The sequence below is a fragment of the Bos javanicus genome, chromosome 16 (assembly GCF_032452875.1).
Source record: "Bos javanicus breed banteng chromosome 16, ARS-OSU_banteng_1.0, whole genome shotgun sequence".
NCBI lineage: Eukaryota > Metazoa > Chordata > Mammalia > Artiodactyla > Bovidae > Bos > Bos javanicus.
In genome coordinates this window covers 61,888,760-61,910,281 of record NC_083883.1, presented here as the reverse complement: position 1 = coordinate 61,910,281, position 21,522 = coordinate 61,888,760, and the positions used below count along the sequence as shown (strand labels likewise).

The following is a 21,522-nucleotide window of genomic DNA, read 5'->3' as shown; positions in this document are numbered from 1 at the left end:
AAGGGATAAACCATCCTATTTACAGACAGTGGAAAATTTTAAGCTCTTGACAGGACGTTTTCTCTGGCCATTCCAAAAATAGAAAAAGGCAGCTGGGAAGAAGACCCACAGGTTTTAATGAGGCTTATCAGCCACTAAAAACACTCCTGGAATCCCAGGATCAAGTGCTCCCCACCTGTTGAACAAGAAATGAGAACATGTGAGCATTTGGTTACAAATCCTAGAGCATGAACAGAAGGCCCACAAAATATTATAAGAGGCAAAAGCAGCTGGAATTGTCTGACAAAAAATGACAGGCAGAAATGAGAGTGATGGTGAATAGGTAGCTGCTTTGGGAAATATAAATGATTGCATATACCAAGCATGAATTGAAAAATTTGTGTCAAGCAAACATATATAGTGATCTAACATATGTTGACAATTATTTTACACATATAAGTGGTTACAGTGTAACTATACAACTATTATATATTTATTTTATATAACTAATATATGTACTTATATAGTATATACTATATAAGTAACTCTTGTATAACCTCCAATAACCTGTTATTCACACACTGTCTTGCGTAATTCTCATGAAAACCTGAGGAGTATTTGCATCATTGAGATGAGCAAAGGTGAAGTAGGGTGCTCTTAGACACAAGTTGGAGAGTGCTAGAGGCGGCACTGGAAACTCCCTCTTCTAGATCCAGAATGTATTACTGTTCTACTACATAGCATGGCTGTTCAAAGCAGTTAGATGCTCTTTGGAAAGAACACTGGGATATGAATTTCTGTGCTTTGGCTGAATAAAAAGGATATGAGTGACTAAATGAAGAACAGCTGTATTTGCTGAGTTCATGATCTTTCTCTTTCTTGAAACTCTTTGGTGACCTATTTTTTTTTTTTTTTCACATTGAAGTATAGTTTAAGTCACCTTTGGACCAGCACACACAGGTAATAAAGGAAGGGTGTATCCCTGCATGTTCATATGCAGCGCCCTGCCCTTGACCTCCTGTCAGTAACTTTAATCCCAAGTTCAGGCCAAAATGAAGAAGTTTATTAGTTTTTTCATTTTGCAATGTAGTTAGAGTTTACATGCAGTTAATACTATAAAACTTTATTTTTGTCCTGTGAACAGCTTACTTTTAGCACAAGTATTTGATAGTAGTAGAATATAAATAATTCATATTTGTGATTATAGTGCTTGCTTCGGCAGCACATATACTAAAATTGGAACGATACAGAGAAGATTAGCATGGCCCCTGTGCAAGGATGACACACAAATTCGTGAAGCGTTCCATATTTTTAGAATGGCATTGAAACATGTAAAATATCATGTATGAAACGAGATGCCAGTCCAGGTTCGATGCACGATACTGGATGCTTGGGGCTAGTGCACTGGGACGACCCAGAGGGATGGTATGGGGAGGGAGGAGGAAGGAGGGTTCAGGATGGGGAACACATGTATACCTGTGGCGGATTCATTTTGATATTTGGCAAAACTAATACAATTATGTAAAGTTTAAAAATAAAATAAAATTAAAAGCTTTGCAAAAAAAATTTATATTTGTGATTATAAATAATTTATATTTGTGATTCTTGTCAGAAGAAGCAATGTCAGTATTACACATTGAAAATTTTGTGTTTGTGAGGCAGACTATAAAAGATTTACAGGAACTTGGAGATTAAGACAAAGGAAAGAATGAATAATAATCTTGAGAAAGGACAACAACAAAAACCACCCCTCTTCCCCTAATATGTTCCCATAGAGATTATAGAATTTTCAGGGGCAATTCTGAGTTGAGTAGGGTTAGGAAGTATGGAATAATTCCTAGATCTCTCCTGTTCATGCTATTCCCCACCAAAAATAATGTATGACACACACACACAATTATTAGGACTTTGAATATTAGCTGACATAATCTCATTATAGTTCTGTATTAGATATCCAAAAACGAGTTCTACTAAGTAAACTTAACTTAATGTGGATACTCTTGAACCTGGGAGAATTTATTTTTAAATCACCTCTCAAATAACTCCTACAAAAAGCAACCATGACGGACAAGAAAAGCATTTTCATTGACTTATTTACAGAAGATAACAGTTTTAAAAGTACATTTAATACAAACTTATACCAATAAATGTCTTTTGGTATCTGGAAAGCTGACCTAATGATATGAACAGAAAAGCAGATTAGATTCCTGAAATAAATTTCTGGTTCCATCACCAACTCCTTGTGCATGCTTAAGCAAGTTATTTAATCTCCTAGTATCTTAGTTTCTCCTCCTATAAAATGGGGATAATAATATTTGCTATTAGATAATGTCAGCAAAGCACTTGAAGAACTCAGATGAAAGGCGCCAGAAGTATTTTGTTATCTGAGGCATGACCTCATACTGTCTGGAGAAATGAACTTCACCAGATTACTGATTAGCCCAGCACCTTACTTCCGACCTTTACCTGTTCAATTGCTTTTCAGCTCCATTCATTTCTATTTATACTCTTTATGCATTTTAACTTCATTGTGCTGTTTGTGTTGTTTTAAGGAGAGTTGATGCTTTGAGGAAACCATGATTTAAAGTGTTTTATGTTTGGTGTGTTCACTTATGTAAACTCATATGCTTACATTTAAGATTTGAAACAAATCAGAAAGTACTTGAACAACTTTCTAGGTAGAAGAGACAACTATAGCTATGAGAGTTATACAAGCTTTATTTATCTCTCTTATTTACATTATTTGCATTTTATTTCATAATAAAAGGCAATTTTTAGCACAGATATATAGTCCCTCCTGTACACTCTGTGAACGATTTAAGGCAGATGTTGAGATGGCTGTAAATTTTGATGTGTGTGTGCCTTTTCTAGAGAAACAAGATAATATGCTGTAAGGGCAAAAGATTAGCCACTTAGAACTAAATCTGAGCTGAACCTATAGTCCAACCAGCTAACACACATCCATCTCAGGAAAAATGGCAAGAGTAAAGGGGCTCCTTCAGGAATAACCCACATCATTCAAAGAGCAGACTTGCTGATTCAGTAACAATAAAAACTTAGACAGAGATAGGAAGTTGGCTGAATTTCCTGAACATGAAAGTATTCCATTCCCTCTGAGTCTGTCAACCTGCTTATTCAAGGCTAATAAAAATGTTTCAGAGAAGCAAACCTTTGGTCTTTGGATTCTACCAGTTAACAGAAAATCTAATCCTTTGGGACTGTTTCCAAAGGGAAAGATTTTACTGGAATTTGCCCAGTAAATTTGGGGTGTTGTATTTCAAGCAGCAAGTATGACACCACTCAAACCCAGCTTGAATCATCTGTTGAACAATGGATAGATTATGCACTACAAGAGATAAAGACTCTTTCAGAGGTGACATCAAGCAAAATACTTTGGACTTTACAGTATTTTCAGAAGTCATAACCTTTGCAAAATTTATAGAATGAGCATTGACAGAGATTTAGTTCAACTTACACGTAGTTCAGGCTTTCCAGGTAGCTCACTGGGTAAAGAATCCATCTGCAGTGCAGGAGACACAGTAGACGCAGGCTCGATCCCTGGGTTGGGAGGATCCCCTGGAGGAGGGCATGGGAACCCACTCCAGTATTCTTCCCTAGAGAATCCCATGGACAGGGGAACTTGGCAGACTACAGTCTATAGGGCCACAAAGAGTCAAACGCAACTGAACACACATGCACATCTAGTTCAACCTACATTAAGATTTTGGAAATCAGAACCACAGTAGGCCTTAGTTATTAGAAAAGTATGGATGGGGAATGCGGGTATACCTGTGGCGGATTCATTTCGATATTTGGCAAAACCAATACAATATTGTAAAGTTTAAAAATAAAATAAAATAGAATTTATTTAAAAAAAAAAGAAAAGTATTCTTCTTAATTGAGTTTCAAAAGAATTTTTCAAAACCAGGTTTTATGTCTATCCTGCTGCTGCTACTATGTCGATTCAGTTGTGTCAGACTCTGTGCGACCCCATAGACGGCAGCCCATCAGGTTCCCCGTCCCTGGGATTCTCCAGGCAAGAACACTGGAGTGGGTTGCCATTTCCTTCTCCAATGCATGAAAGGGAAAAGTGAAAGTGAAGTCACTCAGTCGTGTCCAACTCTTAGTGACCCCATGGACTGCAGCCTACCAGGCTCCTCTGTCCATGGGATTTTCCAGGCAAGAGTACTGGAGTGGGTTGCGGTTGCCTTTTCTGTTTGTGTTTATAGAGAGGTACAAATTTCATCAGATTGTGAAGTAATCTTACAGGTCATGCATTATGTTTTTTCTAACTTACAGCCACTATATGTCATGGTTTGTAAGACATAGTTTAATATCATTTTCACTTCTTAAGAAGTAGGTATTTTGATGGGATAGAATGTAGCATGATGGTTAAAAATGTAGACTCTGGAGTCAGATGATCTGCATTCAAATTTTATCTCTACCAGTAACTAACAATATAGCTTTGTATCTTTGTTTTCTCATCTATAACAGTGAGATAGTAGTACTATTTACTTCAAAGGTTTATGAAAATTAAATGAGATACTATGCTATGCTATGTTATGCTAAGTCACTTCAGTCATGTCCGACTCTGTGTGACCCCATAGACGGCAGCCCACAAGGCTCCCCCGTCCCTGGGATTCTCCAGGTAAGAACACTGGAGTGGGTTGCCATTTCCTTCTCCAATGCATGAAAGGGAAAAGTGAAAGTGAAGTCGCTCAGTCGTGTCCGACTCTTAGCAACCCCATGGATTGCAGCCTACCAGGCTCCTCCGTCCATGGGATTTTCCAGGCAAAAGTACTGGAGTGGGGTGCCATTGCCTTCTCCGATGAGATACTATAGGGTGGGCCAAAAAGTTCCTTCAGTTTTAAAGTAAAAATAAAAGATATATTTTTCATTTCATCAAGAACTATATAGAACAATGTATTGACCATTTTGTTCCCCTTCTGCCATTATTCAGGAACTTGACAATTTCATTTCCAGATGCCTTTTACAGTTTTCCAGGGAATTGAAATTTTTTCCATCAAGAGAATTTTGTAAAGAAAAAAAAAAAAGGAAATCCAAAGGTGTGATGTCTGGTGAACACGTGGATGAATCAGAAAAAAAAAGGAAATCCGATGTGATGTCTGGTGAACACATGGATGAATCAGAATTTCCCAGCCAAGCTGTAACCATTTTTGCCTGGTTGTCAAAGAAACATGCGGTCTTGTGTTATCCTGATCAAAGATTATGTGTTTTCTGTTGACAAAGTCCAGCTGATTTTCATGGACTGCTGCCTTCAGTTGGCCTAATTTAGAGCAGCACTATTGGAATTAATTGTTTAGTTTTCTGGAAGGAGCTCATAGTAGCGGACTCCCTGCCAATCCTACCACATACACATCACCACCTTCTTTGGATAAAGGCCGGCCTTTGGTGTGGTTGTTGGTGGTTCATTTTGCTTGCCCCATGACTTCTTCCATTCCACGTTATTGTACAATAACCCCTTTTCATTGACTGTCACAATTTGTTTTTAAAAACTGAACGTTTTTGTTATGTTTAAGTACAGAATCAAATGCAGGAATATGGTCAAGAAGGTTGTTTTTTCTGCTTAACTTACGTGGAACCCAAACATCAAAGTGATTAACATAACCAAGCTAGTGCAAATGATTTTCAAGGCTTGATTTGGATATTTTGAATATGTCAGCTTCCACCTGAGTGGTATAATACTGATTGTTCTTAATGTCTTGATTTGATCGCTATCAACTTCAACTGGTCTTCCTGACCATGCAGCATTCTCCAGCATAAAACTCTGCAAACCACTTTTGACATGTTTGATAAGTCACAGCACCTTCTCCATACACTACACAAATCCTTTTTTTTTTTTTTTTTTGCATTTCAGTTGCGTTTTTACCTTTCTTGAAATAATAAAACATAATATGCTGAAAATGTCACTTTTTCCTTCTGTCTTCAATATTAAAATGGCTACATAAAAAAATCACCAACTTAGATTTTTTTTAATGACAATTGTTACAATGCAATCTAACAAAATTCCTTTGAATGAAGTTAAAGATAACTGTTACTAAAGCCAGCTTATGGAAAAAACTAAATGAAGTTTTTTGCCAATCCAATGTATTTACAGTGTCAATCATGGTGTATGCTGCTGCTAAGTCACGTCAGTCGTGTCCGACTCTGTGCGACCCCATAGACGGCAGCCCACCAGGCTCCCGTCCCTGGGATTCTCCAGGCAAGAACACTGGAGTGGGTTGCCATTTCCTTCTCCAGTGCATGAAAATGAAAAGTGAAAGTGAAGTCGCTCAGTTGTGTCCGACTCTTTAGGATCCCATGGACTGTAGCCTACCAGGCTCCTCTGTCCATGGGATTTCCCAGGCAAGAGTACTGGAGTGGGGTGCCATTGCCTTCTCTAATCATGGTGTATAGCACATACTTAATGCTCAGTAAACATTAGCTATTATTTGCTCCATTTATGGACTACACTAAGCTTAGAGCATGACACAGGAAGGGGTGTCTCTGAGAAGCAGACTATGAAACAAAATTTAGTATGCTGCATGTTTACCAGGGAATGTGCTGGGTATGAATGAACACCTGTGGAAGGGTGGGGAAGGAAGCAGGATGTCACACTATGATAGAGTGCTATAGCCTCAGCCAAGCTCATGGGGGAGCTCTGGATGCAAATGACCAGTCCGAACTCCATGCTGAGAAAGCTGAGTCTATATATATTTTCTCAATTAGCCATGGGATGTGCACCCCCTCCCTCTCCCCGGGCATAACCTTGGGTAAAGTGACTCTGCAGCTGAAGCAATCCATGAAGTGGCAGACTGTGAAGTTGTCCATTGGCCACACTTTCAGCATTTGGCACAAAAATTTTTTCCTTGTAAGGGTGTCTAGGTGGCACATCTCTGTATTTAACACTGAGTGGTCTGTGCAGCACTTGGAAAATAATCTCAACAAACTACAGTTGCTTGAGTAAAAGTAAGGTCTTTAAGGATTCAAGGACAGTGAAGCTGAATAAGCCACAGAAATATGAAAGAGCTATCAATAATATGTGTGAGATGGAAAGCTTTCTCCTTCTTCATAATCTCCCAGATTTGGGGGGAGGATGAATTCTGGTAACTGGAAGCCCTTTGTTTAATGAACATTGCAACGGATTGGGGTTTGTGATGGAGCTGTAAGCTGGAAAGAGCCCACATACTCTGTGTAATAAGGATCACATAGGAGGTAGCAATAGAAGCCAGCCACAGTGGATGCCACACAGAGGGGAAGAGGAGAATCCTTTGTAAGAATTTAGGTGAATAAAAGTGGCTAATGTTGTACCCTTTGATGTGCTCAGCACTTTCTAAGTGCTTTGTATGTGTAACTGACTTAATTCTCACAATACCATTAAGGGAGTAGCTATATTACTTCTCCCTTTTTAGAGATGAGGAAACTGAGGCTCAGAGAAGTAATTTGCCAGTGTCACTCATTGAAAAAAGTATGGAACTGGCATTGTAGGGTCTGTGCTCTTAATCATTCTTTTCCAAGAGTTTCTGTGAAATTATCAATTTTTTTTTGTCTGCCACACCACATGTCTTGCTGGATCTTAGCTCCCCAACCAGAAATCGAACCTGGGCCACCTCCCCCTTCATCCTGCAGTGAAAGCCTAGTCCCTGGACTGACAAGGAATTCCCAAATGACCAATGCTACTAAAGCAAATGGACTCTTCCTTAGGAATTTCAAGAAGTGCTGTCTGATATCAAAGGCTGAGGGCAGGCAAAAACAAAGGCTCTGTGGTATGCAGGCACAGCTAACAACTCGGTTGCGTGCAGCTATTTCGAAAATGATGAATTGTGAGTCAACACTTCAGGTTTCCAGTTAAAAAAGCATGATGTCAATGTATACCAATGTGAGTCAACAGGTAGGACTGTGTGATTGTCTCACTCTACTCAGAATTCTTTAGATCCTTGGTGTGTGCAATACTGGATTCCATGAAGCTGAGCAAGAAGGCAAGAAAGAAAATGGCTTAAAGGAAAATCACAAATAAGAATCTACAAAGTTGGCAAACAATTCAATATCAAAGACCCAACCCAATAAAAAAAAATGAACAGAAGACCTAAATAGACATTTCTCCAAAGAAGACATACAGATGGCCAACGGGCACATGAAAAGATGCTCAACATCATGAATTGTTAAAAAAAATGTAAATGAAAACTACAAAGAGGTATCACCTCGCACCAGTCAGCATGGACATCGTCAAAAAGTCTCAAATAATAAACGCTGGAGAGGATGTAGAGGAAAGGCAACCCTCTCACACTGTTGGTAAACTGGTACAGCCACTATGGAGAACAGGAAGGAAGTTCCTTAAAAACTAAAAGTAGAGTTACCGTGTGTGTGCATGCGCAGGTGTGTCTGATTCTTTGCAACTCTATGGACTGTAGCCTGCCAAGTTCCTCTTTCCATGGGATTCTCCAGGCAAGAATACTGGAATGGGTTGCCGTTTCCTCCTCCAGGGGATGTTCCCAATGCAGGGGTTGAACTGGGGTCTCCTGCATTGCCAGGTTCAGTGGTTCTTTACCACTGAACCACATGGGACACCCCAGTTCCACTACTGGGCATATATCAGAAAAGATAAAAATTCTAATTTGAAAAGACACATATAGTCCAACGTTCAGCACTATTTATAATAACCAAGACATGGAAACAACCCAAATGTCCACAACAGAGGAATGGATAAAGATGTTGTACATATATATAATAGGATATTACTCAGGCATAAAAAAGAATGAAATATTGCCATTTGCAGAACATGGATGGACCTGGAGATTATCATACAGAGAAAAACAAATATCATTTGATATCACTTATATGTGGAATCTAAAAAAGGATACAAAAACTTATTCACAAAGTGGAAATAGATTCACAGATATAGAAAACAAACATGGTTAAAAAAGGGGAAAGGAAGGGAGGTGGGATAAATGAGAAGTATGGGATACATACCACTATATATGAAATAGACAAAAAACAAAAATTTACTGTATAGCACAGGGAACTATATTCAATATCTTGTAATAATCAATAATGGAAAAGAATCAGAAAAAAATATATATCTGAATCACTTTGCTGTACATCTGAAACTAACACAATACTGTAAATCAACTATAATTCAATAGAAAAAAAAATCTACAAAGTTGGAAAAATACTTTGTATTTTTGAAATACAAAAATACTTGGAGTTGAAATACTCCAACTGGTATAGAGCCTGAATAAACTGGAGGAAAACATATATGTGGTTTTAGAGACTCTCTGCACAGTAGTAAGGATAGGTGTCTTAAACATGGACTGCCTGTGTTCAAATCTCTGCTTTAATATTTTTAACTTGGGTATTCTTAAGTGTCATTTTAGTTTTTCTGTGCTTCAGTTTCCTGATAATAAAGTTGGGGTAATAGTACCACCTTGCAGAGCATATCATGTGAAATGCTGGACTGTATGAAGCACAAGCTGGAATCAAGATTGCAAGGAGAAATATCAATAACCTCAGATATGTAGATGACACCACCCTACTGGCAGAAAGCAAAGAGAAACTGAGGAGCCTCTTGATTAAAGTGAAAGAGGAGAGTGAAAAAGCAGGCTTAAAACCCAACATTTCAAAAATGAAGATCATGGCATCTGGTCCCATCACTTCATGGCAGATAAATGGGGGAAAAAATGGAAACAGTGACAGGCTTTATCTTCTTGGGCTCCAAAATCACTGCAGGTTGTGACTGCAGTCATGAAATTAAAAGATGCTTGTTCCTTGGAAGAAAAGCTACGATCCACCTAGACAGCATATTAAAAAGCAGAGACATTACTCTGCCAACAAAGGTCCATCTAGTCAAAGCTATGGTTTTTCTAGTGGTCATGTATAGATGTGAGAGTTGGACTATAAAGAAAGTTGAGCACTGAAGAATTGGTGCTTTTGAACTGTGGTGTTGGAGAAGACTCTTGCGAATCCCTTGAACTGCAAGATCAAACCAGTCAATCCTAAAGGAAATCAGTCCTAAGTATTCATTGGAAGGGCTGATGCTGAAGCTGAAGCTCCAATACTGTGGCCACCTGATGCAAAGACCTGACTCATTGGAAAAGACCCTGAAACTGGGAAAGATTAAAGGCAGGAAGAGACGGGGACAACAGAGGATGAGATGGTTGGATGGCATTACTGACTCGATGGACATGAGTTTGAGCAAGCTCCAGGAGTTGGTGATGGACAGGGAAGCCTGGCCTGCTGCAGTTCATTGGGTCTCAGAGTCAGACATGACTGAGGGGCCGAATTGAACTGAAATGAACCACCTTGCAGGGTTATTGTGACAAATCAGTTAATACACATAGGGCTGTCGAAACAGTGTTTGGAGCATTAATAAGCACTCAATAGTTAACAAAAACTAGAATGAGGGACAACTTAATATATATTCAAATACAAAAATTTTGATATAGATCTTTTCCATCTTCATTACAGACAAGGTAAAAGAAAGTCCATTGAAACTTTGATATATTAAGAGCACATTAAAAAGAGTTGCTCGTCAAGAAAAGGACGTAACAACTATATTTAAATGTTCTCTTATGGGCTATATAGAAAGGAGTGTTTCTCTTCTTGGGTTTAGCCTAAGAATGGTGCTCTCTAAAAGTGGGAAAACAAACTCTTAAAAAAATCAAGTTTGAATCAGGAGTACTTGGTCACTTCCTACCTCACATGCCCAAGAAACAGACTGAAAACTAAAGAAAGCTCGGTGTGCTTGTGAGGGACTTAGAACAAATTAATAATAGCCATTATACATTAAAATAGTAGCTGGAATTTTTTTTACTGTGCCATTCTTTTTTTCAGCATAGGAAACACTGCTGCTGCTAAGTTGCTTTAGTTGTGTCTGACCCTGAGTGACCCCATAGATGGCAGCCCATCAGGCTCCCCCGTCCCTGGGATTCTCCAGGCAAGAACACTGGAGTGGGTTGCCATTTCCTTTTCCAATGCATGAAAGTGGAAAGTGAAAGTGAAGTTGCTTAGTTGTGTCCGACTCTTCGAGACCCCATGGACTGCAGCCTACCAGGCTCCTCTGTCCATGGGATTTTCTAGGCAAGAGTACTGGAGTGGTTTGCCATTGCCTTCTCCTAGGAAACACTACACAGAAGCAATGGGAAAAATTCAGAACACATTTGTAGCAGAGCTACAAAAAGGACTTGCTTAGGTCAAATTTATCAGACAGAGCCATGACCAGGACTCAGATTTTAAAATTTCATTGTTTCCACTACCTTTAATTTCCTTTCACTGATTTTTTTTAAAGGCAAAATGAATGAAAAAGGATAGCATCACATTATATGAAGGCCTATAAATTTGAGGATGTATTCAGTTGTTCCTTAACTGTGTCTGCCCATTCCTTGACCTGACCTCAGAAGACTGTCCAACTCTATCCCCAGCCCACAGACCCTATTAAAGGGGTGACCTAGGCAGCTATGTTTAATTATACATTCTTTTCAGGGATCACCCCATACACTGGACCAAGCCAATCAGGTTCACTCTCTTGGTGTGTTTAAGTCACAAGGGGGAAGTTGCTGAGGCACAGCAAGCAGGAAGTAGAGAGGCAGAGGGAACGTCCATGAGGTTTCCATGCAGAACAGTCCTCACAGTTCCCATATTTTCCCACCTTGGAGTCTGAGATCTATATTCTTATAATATCCACCTTACCCCTCCTTTTCTCTTTTGTTGATTAGACAGGATTTTTATTAACAATTAAGTAATTCCTGATTACATCTCTACTACAAAATGCTAAAAGTCAACAGAAAGATATGTAGAGATAAGAATTTAGTCTAGCACTGTGTACTTAGTATCTGGGGAGAAGACAGATGAGCTAAATAGACTGAAGAGATATTTTTAGTAGTACAGCACTTTGAAGAGTCCTCTATGAGGTGTTTTTCTCTGTAATATTACATTCAACCACCAACTCTTACCATTTCTACTTCTCAAATATTTTTCTTATCTATCTTCTCTCCACATGAATAGCCATCTCTTATCTAGACTATACTCTCTTAGGCAACATGAAAAGATGTAAGGAAACTTGCTAGCTCTTTTAAGAAAACTTTAATTCAAAAAGATACATGCATACCTATGTACATAGCAGCTATTTACAATAGCCAAACATGGAGACAACCTAAGTGTCTATCTGCAGCTAAACAGATAAAGAAGATGTGTGTATACACGTATATTAAAAAGAACAAAATAATGCCAACAAAATAATGCCACTTGCAGGATAGTGTAAACAAGGATAGACCTAGAATTACAGAGTGAAGTAAGTCAGAAAGAGAAATAGAGGGCTTCCCTGGTGGCTCAGTGGTAAAGAATCCACCTGCCAGTGTAGGAGATGTGGGTTTAATTCCTGACCCAGAAGATCCCACTTACTGTGGAGCAATTAAGCCCATGTGCCACAACTACTGAGTCTGCGCTCTAGAGTTCAGGAGCCACGACTACTCAGCCTACTAGCCCTAGAGCCTGGGCTCCCCACAAAAGAAGCCACTGCAATGCAAAGTCCACACACTGCACCTAAAGAGTAGCCCCTGCTCACCATAACTAGAGAAAAGCCTGCTCAGCAACAAAGACCCAGCACACCCAAAAATAAATAAAAATTAAATTGTATAGAAAAAAAGAGGAATACAAATACCGTGTTATCACTTATATGTGGAATTTAAAGTGACACAAATGAATATATCCATATTACAGAACCACATTTACAGAGAACTGACTTGTGGCAGCCAATGGGGGAGGAATGGTATGGAAGGGAAGGATTGGGAGTTTGAGATTAGCAGATAAAAACCATGATATATAGGATGGATAAACAACAAGGTCCTACTGTATAACTACAGGGAACTATATTTAATATCCTGTAATAAACCATAATAAAAATAACATGAAAAAGACTATATACATAGTTAACTGAATCACTTTAGTGTAGAGCAGAAATTAACACAATATTATAAATCTAATTTCATTGTAAATGCAATTTTTTTAAAAACAGGTATAAAAACATCCACTTCTGCTTCATTGACTATGGTAAAGCCTTTGACTGTGGATCACAACAAACTGAAAAATTCTGAGAGATAGGAATACCAAACCACCTTACCTGCCTCCTTAGAAACCTATATGCAGGTCAAGAAGCAACAGTTAGAACCAGGCACAGAACAACTGACTGGTTCCAAATTGGGAAAGGAGTATGTCAAGGCTGTATATTGTCACCCTGCTTATTTAATTTATATATGCAGAGTACATCATGCAAAATGCTGGGCTGGATGAAGCACAAGCTGGAATCAAGATTTCTGGGATTAATATCAATAACCTTAGATACACAGATGACACCACCCTACTGGCAGAAAGTGAAGAGGAACTAAAGAGCCTTTTGATGAAGGTGAAGGAGGAGTGTGAAAAAACTGGCTTAAAACTCAACATTCTAAAAACTAAGATCATGGCATCAGGTCTCATTACTTCATAAGAAATAGATGAGTAAACAATGGAAATAATGACAGGCTTTATTTTCTTGAGCTCCAAAATCACTGCTGTTGGTGACTGCAGTCATGAATTTAAAGGATACTTGCTCCTTGGAAGAAAAGCTGACAAACCTAGACAGCGTATTAAAAAGCACAGACACCACTTTGCTGACAAAGGTCTGTCTAGTCAAAGCTTTGGTTTTTCCAGTAGTCACGTATGGATGTGAGAGTTGGACCATAAAGTTGAGCACTGAAGAATTGATGCTTTTGAACTGTGGTGTTGGAGAAGACTCTTGCGAGTCCCTTGGACTGCAAGATCAAACCAGTCAATCGTAAAGAAAATCAGTCCTGAGTATTCATTGGGAGGGCTGATGCTGAAGCTGAAGCTCCAAGACTTTGGCCACCTGATTCCAGTTGGCGAAGAGCCAACTCATTGGAAAAGATCTTGATGCGGGAAAGATTGAAGGCAGAAGGGGATGACAGAGTTCGAGATGGTTGGATGGATCGCCGACTCAATGTACATGAATTTGAGCAAACTCCAGAAGATGGTGAAGGACAGGGAAGTCTGGCATGCTGCAGTCCTTGGAATCGCAGAGTCAGATGTGACTGAGCGACTAGACAACAAATATCGTAGTGGGAATGAGCTAAATGTGGTGTCAGGAGTAATACAGGCTGAACAAAAGCATAAAGAGGCACCTGCACCAGTATTCCATAGTAGGGACTTAAGGAAGGTTTCAGTGAATTTTTGCCTAAAAAAATAAAGGCTTCAGAAAAAGTAAGAATTAGCAGAGCATAATTAGCAGAGACGAGAAAGAGAGAAGGCAAGATATATGAATATTTCTGAAGTGTTCAAGAGTATGCAGAAAGACAACAATTTGCAAATTGCCAAAGGTTTCTCCTGTTTATCCTTAGATGATGGGTTATATTTCCCCTACCATCCAAAAGAACCTGAAAGCCAAACAGGACTTCTCTGAATCTAGGCCAAAGACAGGCTTAAAGCAGGAGTTTTCTCTTTTTCCAAGTCAGTGGCAAACAATGGAAGACTTCTCAGTTTGGTTTCCCAAACTCAGGACTTACACTTTCATCCCAGGTTGTTAAGGTCAGTAAAAATCTTCGTAAGATTTTACTCTGTGGCCTTGATAAGGACAATGTAGAAAAGTCCACTGGTTTTTTTGCAGTCAATGAGAAATGTTTCTTCATACTGTGAACATCAAGTCCACTTTCTGATGATCTAAGATCAGAGGTAAATTTGGCTTTACAGCTTTAGTTTAGGTATTAACTATGCAAATTCTAAGTTACGAATTATAATTTCTTAGAAATTCTAAGTTTCTAAATTCTCTTCATAGAATGAAAATCAGGTTTTCTTTCAGTTTTTGTTTTGAAGATTAGAGATTAAGAAAACTTTTTTACAAGTAATATGAGTCATTAAAAGACGGGAAGCAAATTATGTTTACAGAAATCTGTAAGGTCAGCATTGCACTGTGGTTTTCCCTGGGCCCATGTAGTCACCCAAAGTCACAATGGCCTAATTTCTAGAGGCCCAAGTTCCTATTTTCAAGCCAATGATTTATTACAATTTCCCCTCCAAAAGTATTATTGGTAACATGAACAAAACAGTATTTCAGGCATCAATGATCTAAAATACAGATGTTCTTGAGCACCCATTTTTAGTGAGGGCAACAAAATCTTACCCTTCATGTGTATAAAGCATAAAAGTATGTATGTGATTCACAGTCTGTATGAAGTATTAAAATTTCATGGGGGTAGATGATTAGGGGGGAAAAAAAACCTAAAAAGGTTCCTTAGGGAGGTGAGAATGAAAAAATTGAGAAACATGGTGTAGATTTTTACCAAGTGAGGAATACTTTAATTCAACTTCCGTGATAATTCAAAATCCCCAGATGAAACAGAAAACCACAGTGATTGTATTTTCTACCAACGTACTTGTGAGCAGCTCCAGTTTTCTCTTTGCCCTTTGTTTCTCCAAGCAGAAGTCACTAAAATTGTTCAAGTGTAAAGAAAACCCTAGGAATAATTTTTTAAAAGGTATACGAGTCATTAAACGTACAACACACAGAGTACAAACCAAAAAAGTAAATTTATTTAAATTACTAAAATAGCTTTTAAAGTCATTTACAGATTAGCTGCTACAATTATTTTTCCTGATATAAGTAATATTATTTTAAAATTTTGGTCAATGAAACAGTTAATAAAAACATCTGTTTCTCCGTATAATACATATATGTATAAAATAAGCCTTTTCAAAAATTCTTGTTTTAGAATCCTCTATAAATCAAGAATATCTGACTTCTGACAGTGTCGGGAACAAATTATAATAAGGAGTATAAATTTATGAATATTGGTAGTCCTAGTGGGAAGAAATAAGACCATACTCTACCATCAGTTAGGGATCCTCAAAAGGTAAATGAAGAAGCCACTGACAGGCTTTAGTATTCTAAAAACAATATTGTCATTTAAAGGTTTGTAGACAATAAAGAAATAAAGAAAGTTGATCCAGAATTTTAAGATTCTAAGAAAACTAAAGCTGTTGACAGATGAGAAAGCTGTTAAGAGATGCAAAGTTAAAACTGAAATCCTACGGTACAGTTATATACAGCAGTACATCTTAACATCCTTCATATACAGTAAACTTCACTTTCTTTTTGGCTTGAGGCACTCAATAGAATTTATCACGTGCATGGTAAGTCTTTATACTTGTTACAAGAGTGTCATTAAAGGACATAGACTGCAACAAATGGACATTCAGAAAATCAAATCCCTCTTCAGTCACTGACAGGTGGTTGACAAAACGGTTTACCAATTTCTGACATTATCTTTCTGAACAAAATTTTCAGGATATGAACAAAATAAACTGCCTGGATTTGCCTGTTCTTAAGAGCCAAGTGAGCAAATATAATAAACCTCATCATATACATGCTTCAGAATCCTTGGGAGGAATAAAAATTTCTTAAAGAAAAATAAAAGTCCCAACAGAATTCACTGAGAATGGAGTTCATATAGCTATGTTTGATGAACCCCTGGTGACAGTGACCTTTTTTTAATTTCTGAGTGTGCATGGGGTGGCTTGCAGAATCTTAGCTCCCCAACCAAGGATGGAACCCAGGCCCTTGGCAGTGAGAGCATGGAGTTCCACCCACTAGACCATCAAGGAATTCCCCCAGTGACTTATTTTAATATTTCATCTTGAAGACTTTTCCTCCCCTTTCTTTCTCCATTCCACAACTTTTCCCTGGTCTCCTTTTCCCTGCCCTCCAAAATTAAAGAAAAAAAGAAACACCCAAACACTCAGATGGCTCTTCATTATTGCCCTTCATTATTTCTGTTCCTATAAGGAGAAGCTGACTAAGGAATTCACATCTAAATGATGTAAAAAGAGAACAAAACAGGAAAGCCCACAGTTGCGTTCAGGGAGTTGTCTTACTATTTAACAAACTCTGTGAAAAAAAATCCAAATTAAAAAATTGGGGAGGATTTACAGGAAGGAGCCAAATCCCTCCCACTGGTCATACCACAGCAATAATGACTCACTCCGGAATCTAAGCAGATCCTCTATGGGACTGTATATAATTTATAGTCTGTAGATATCATTAACACAGATCTCAGTGGGAAACGAGTCTCTTAGGTAACAGATAATTAGGCTGAATAAACAATACAGATGTTCTATGTTTACCTAAGAACCTAACCTCCTTTAAGAAGAAAACAGTTCTTTCAAAAAGAACTGAGTGCTGTCTCGTTAAAGTTTGAAAAAATTCTCAGTACTTGAGACTTAATTTTCTCTTCTGTCTTCCTTTATAAGCAGATGCCTTTTTTCAGGTCATTTTCAGGTTGTACAGGCAGGACTAAGTGAGAAATACGGCTCCAGAGCCCACTCAATTTGTCTGGGTCCATATGTTTGTAGGAGTTGGGTGTGTCAGAGTTGGTGAACTTGACTTGGAGGAAATCTCTCACTTTTTCTTCAATTTCCTTTAGGCCTAGACTGGTTCCGAGCGTCTCCTCCTCCAACAAGACAGTTAGGACTAAGGCTACATCTTTGAAGGCTGCACTTTCATGGTCACAATACTTATAGAAGATCAAAGTAGAGCCTGCAGGCAGTGACTCAAAGCGGTGGACCACAGCCGCATTCTGGCCATTTCTGAATCCATTGCTCAGTTCCTGGTCTACTTCTTCTTTGACAGTATCACTGTCTCGAGTAGCTTTGCTGGCCCCATCGATCCGTATGGCAGGAACACTCCGGAAGGAGGAGTAGGCATCAGCGATTTGTTCGCTCAGACACCTGAGTGCTTCTTCAGCATCTCGGGCTGCAGTGAGCAGCAAAATCGCAGGCTGAGGCCGAGATTGAGAACCATTGAGATGTTTTTCCAGGAATGTCTGGCTCCTTTTCCACAGCTTCTCATCTTGACCTTGGTACTTATTCATCAGTTGTTTCATCTGGTTCTGGAATTCTTGAACAGCAGTGGTTTCCGCTTCAGGAGGACGAGTGTACAAAAAACCCCCAATGAGAAGAGCGGCTATCACAGCAAAGGGCCAATACCGCTTTGTCTTGACAGAAGACACACTTTTGGGTTGCCCAGTCATTTCTGTTCGGGAAAAAAAATGACACATACAAATATTCTTTTCTTTTTCTTTTTTTTTTACAGCCCGCGGCCCCTGCGTTCCCCAACTGTGGCTCGGGAGTCCGGAGCATACCGGCGTCTTGGCCCCGGCGCCCGCCCTCAGGCCCCAGAAGCAGCGCCCAAGCTGCGCCTGCCGCTCCCGCACCACCAAATATTATTTTCTTAGGTTCAAGAGCAAGTGACTTTTAAAGCCCACATTAATATTTACAAACATTAGATAAGAGAGGGAGGAATTTAAAGAAGGGAGCTGATAACTTACTTTCTTAAAGAAATAATTCAACACATGTATTTTAAGTTATGTATTTACATATGTATGAGTATGTATATGTCTCTTCAATATCAAAATGATAGGAAGTCTCAGAGGAAAAGTAGAATTTAAGTATATGAAATGGCATATGCAAATTGGAAAGAATATAATTTACAAACCAGAGCTATCATTACTACTGCTAATATTTGGGAGGTAAACAATATTAGAAGACACTTTACAAAATAGTTTTAAATTTAGAAACTAACATGGATTATTCTCCAATGTGAAATATTTAATTATAAAAAGGGATAAACTAAAGGATGCATTATAAATGAAATCTTCCATATAATTGCACTGATGCCTATCTTTTGTGGCATGCAGTTGTTAATATTGGCAAATTTCGTTTGTAACTCACTCCTAATTATTATCGGCAATGATATCAATTTGTATTTACCTAGTGCTTTGCAGCTGCAGTTTATAAAGCATTTTCTCATATACCGTATCATTTCACCATTTAAATATGAGAGCAATAATATTTTTACTTCCTATTTATGGACCCTGTAGACCAACAGGTCTCAAAGTACGGCTGGTAGGCTATCTCAAGATCTCCTCAAGGGGATCTTTGAGGTTAAAACTGTTCTCCTATCTTATTCAACCTTTTCCCCGCCATATTCATATCTGCACCAATGGTGTAAAAAGCCTTGGTAGGAAAAACAACTGACGCTTTAGATGAATCACAGGGCAGTGGCACCAAACTATACTAGGACTGTCTTTGTATTCTTCATGGCCATGTATTTAAGGTTATCAATTTCACCTAAGAACATCCTTCATGAAGCATTCAAAGCTATTTACCTTATTAACACTCAATCCTTGAGTATAACATTCTATGTGAAAAAATGGCAAGTATATATAAAGCACTTTGTGCAATTGAGTTGTCAGCTGAACTAGTGCTTTTTCATAGAATTTTTACTGGAAAGGACAAGTGACAAACTATGGCTAGTCAGACTTCGTATTTGGGAGAAATTTTCTTGAAAAGGAACAGGATGAGCCTCTTGCCTTCAAGGAAACTGACAATCTTTGTTCCCAGTGGTAAAATTCAAGGTTTCAAGTGAAAATTAGAATTGCAGGATATCTGCCATCAGGAATTTAACAGCTCTCAATACTTATGACTTCTTTGTCTTGAGACTGGTGGTGATCTTAACAAATGTGATCTTTTTATATAGTATTAAAAACATGTCAGCATTTGGAAGGTCTATATAACTTAGTGAACCAACCTTTTCCAAATGATCAGTGCATGATACTCAAAGTACCAGGAAGACCAATGGGTTTTAACAGAATGTAAAATGTAACAGAATACAAAAGTTCATTAATATGGCTTCAGATTTCATATTTCAAATAACATTTAGAAACTAATGTTATCTGAGTTTGGGAGAGTATCAAAAGAGAATATTCACAACTGTCTAAAGACTATTAAAACATTATATATCCGTACAAAGCTAAATTTTTGCAGATACCTCAACCAAGACAATATATGGTAACAGGCTAAATACAGAAGCAGAATGAAATTCCAGCTCATTTTATTAAACCAGGCATTAGAGATTAGAGAAAACACAAAATTACTTAAAAATAATTAACAAACATTAAAAAAAATTTTTTTTCAGCTTTAATCTCTAGGTAATTATAGACAGGTATAACCCTTTTTTTCTCAAAGGTCTCTAGGGATACTTATTAAGGGATACTTATTAACTGTCCTAGTGGAAAGTGGTATTGAGACTGAGACTCATTTAATAAAAGGTGAATAGACAAACTTACGTTGGTTGGAGGTTGATGGAGATTGGTTTCCAAGCTCTGATTTCTGAACACTGTCATCTAAAGATAGGAGTAATAAAGATTATCAATTTATGTTTCATAATTTCAGTATTTCCAATAGAAAAAAGAAAATGTCACCAAGAGAAAATAAGGGAGAGATCAGCCAGAAACAGAAGAAAAAGCAGAAGATTCAGGTGTCTACTAGATTGACAGATGTTTGAGACATAAGACCCATTTCTTTCATAATTATTCATGGCACATAAGAGTCTAGTACAAAGCATACTCTTAATACATTAGTTTTGTGAGAAAGCCTTGAATTTGATCCAAATTATTTAATGGGAGTGGTGAAATTTCCGGGACAAAGGTAAGAGGACAAAGAAAACAAGTACAACTATAACAAAAGGAAACATATTATACCATCTGAAAAACTGCCATATATTGAACGCATGCCTGGTGATGATGCTGTAAAGAGGGAAAGAAGGACAAAATATAGATTATGGATTACTGAGCTATTTGGATGAGGTATTTTTAAGGTAAAACTCAATCTTAAATCTTATTTTCCACCTCAAACTGACTCAATACTGCCTCTGGTGCTTCTGACCATTACAAATATCAGTAATATTTTAGAAATTACACTAAAAAACTTTTCACCATTTCTGTTAATAGACAAGTAATTCTGTTTTAGCTTTGTGGCTAGTTAAACAATAGATATAAAAAATAATTTTCTCACAACTCCATCAAATCTCTATTTCCATCGTTACTTTAGAAAATAAATAAAAAACTATCCAACTCTTTCCTTTTCCCCTCCATCTTTTTTGGCATGGTGACAGATTTTAACATCTAAGAAAACGGAAATGGAAAGACAGCGTTCAGAAGGTGAAGAGGATGAGTTATTCATTTGTATGATCTACATTACCAATATTGTCATCTATCACTTGCCTGGAACTTTATAGCTTTTATGTGGATAAGTGATCTTTCTAGGTATATTTACCAACATTTTTCATTGGAGAAACACTGGACTAAACTGGAGGAATACAATTTATGCTGTTGTTTTTAATAGAAATAGCCTTATTTCTGGTCATATGACAAACAACCTCAAATGAAACAAAATGACATCAACCGTAACTCTAAACTAATAATTGCTTTGCCATTACAGTTTAGTCTAGGAAATATCATTATTTAGAAGCTTCAAAGTTAGGTCACCAAAATTAAAATTAAAATTCCACTAGATAATGTTTATCTTAAATACCTTACTCCATGACTGCAAAGATCAAATGAGATAATATATGAAAAATCTGTGACATACATGATGATATTAATAATGGAGAATAGCTAAATTTGTTATTATGAAACATATGTAACATTTATAACTCATAGA

General features: G+C 37.8%; 1 protein-coding gene and 1 non-coding gene across 5 annotated transcripts in view; one reads left to right on the top strand and one right to left on the bottom strand.

The window, feature by feature from the left end:
* The first annotated feature begins 1,185 nt into the window (after nucleotides 1–1,185).
* On the top strand, nucleotides 1,186–1,292 carry LOC133228311 (U6 spliceosomal RNA). Its single transcript, XR_009730169.1, has one exon. It is a non-coding gene; the product is annotated as a U6 spliceosomal RNA (small nuclear RNA).
* A 14,241-nt stretch (nucleotides 1,293–15,533) lies between these two features.
* TOR1AIP1 (torsin 1A interacting protein 1) overlaps nucleotides 15,534–21,522 on the bottom strand; it is a 45,724-nt gene continuing 39,735 nt past the window's right edge. For 2 of the 4 annotated variants that reach the window (XM_061383361.1, XM_061383359.1), the window contains 3 exons: nucleotides 20,562–20,606; nucleotides 20,148–20,204; nucleotides 15,534–18,052 (listed from right to left, as the gene is read on the bottom strand). In XM_061383361.1, coding sequence (XP_061239345.1) covers nucleotides 17,265–18,052; nucleotides 20,148–20,204; nucleotides 20,562–20,606 — 890 coding nt within the window. In that variant the 3' untranslated portion in view covers nucleotides 15,534–17,264. The remainder of the gene's footprint in view (nucleotides 18,053–20,147; nucleotides 20,205–20,561; nucleotides 20,607–21,522) is intronic. The other 2 variants (XM_061383360.1, XM_061383362.1) reach the window with 1 other exon arrangement.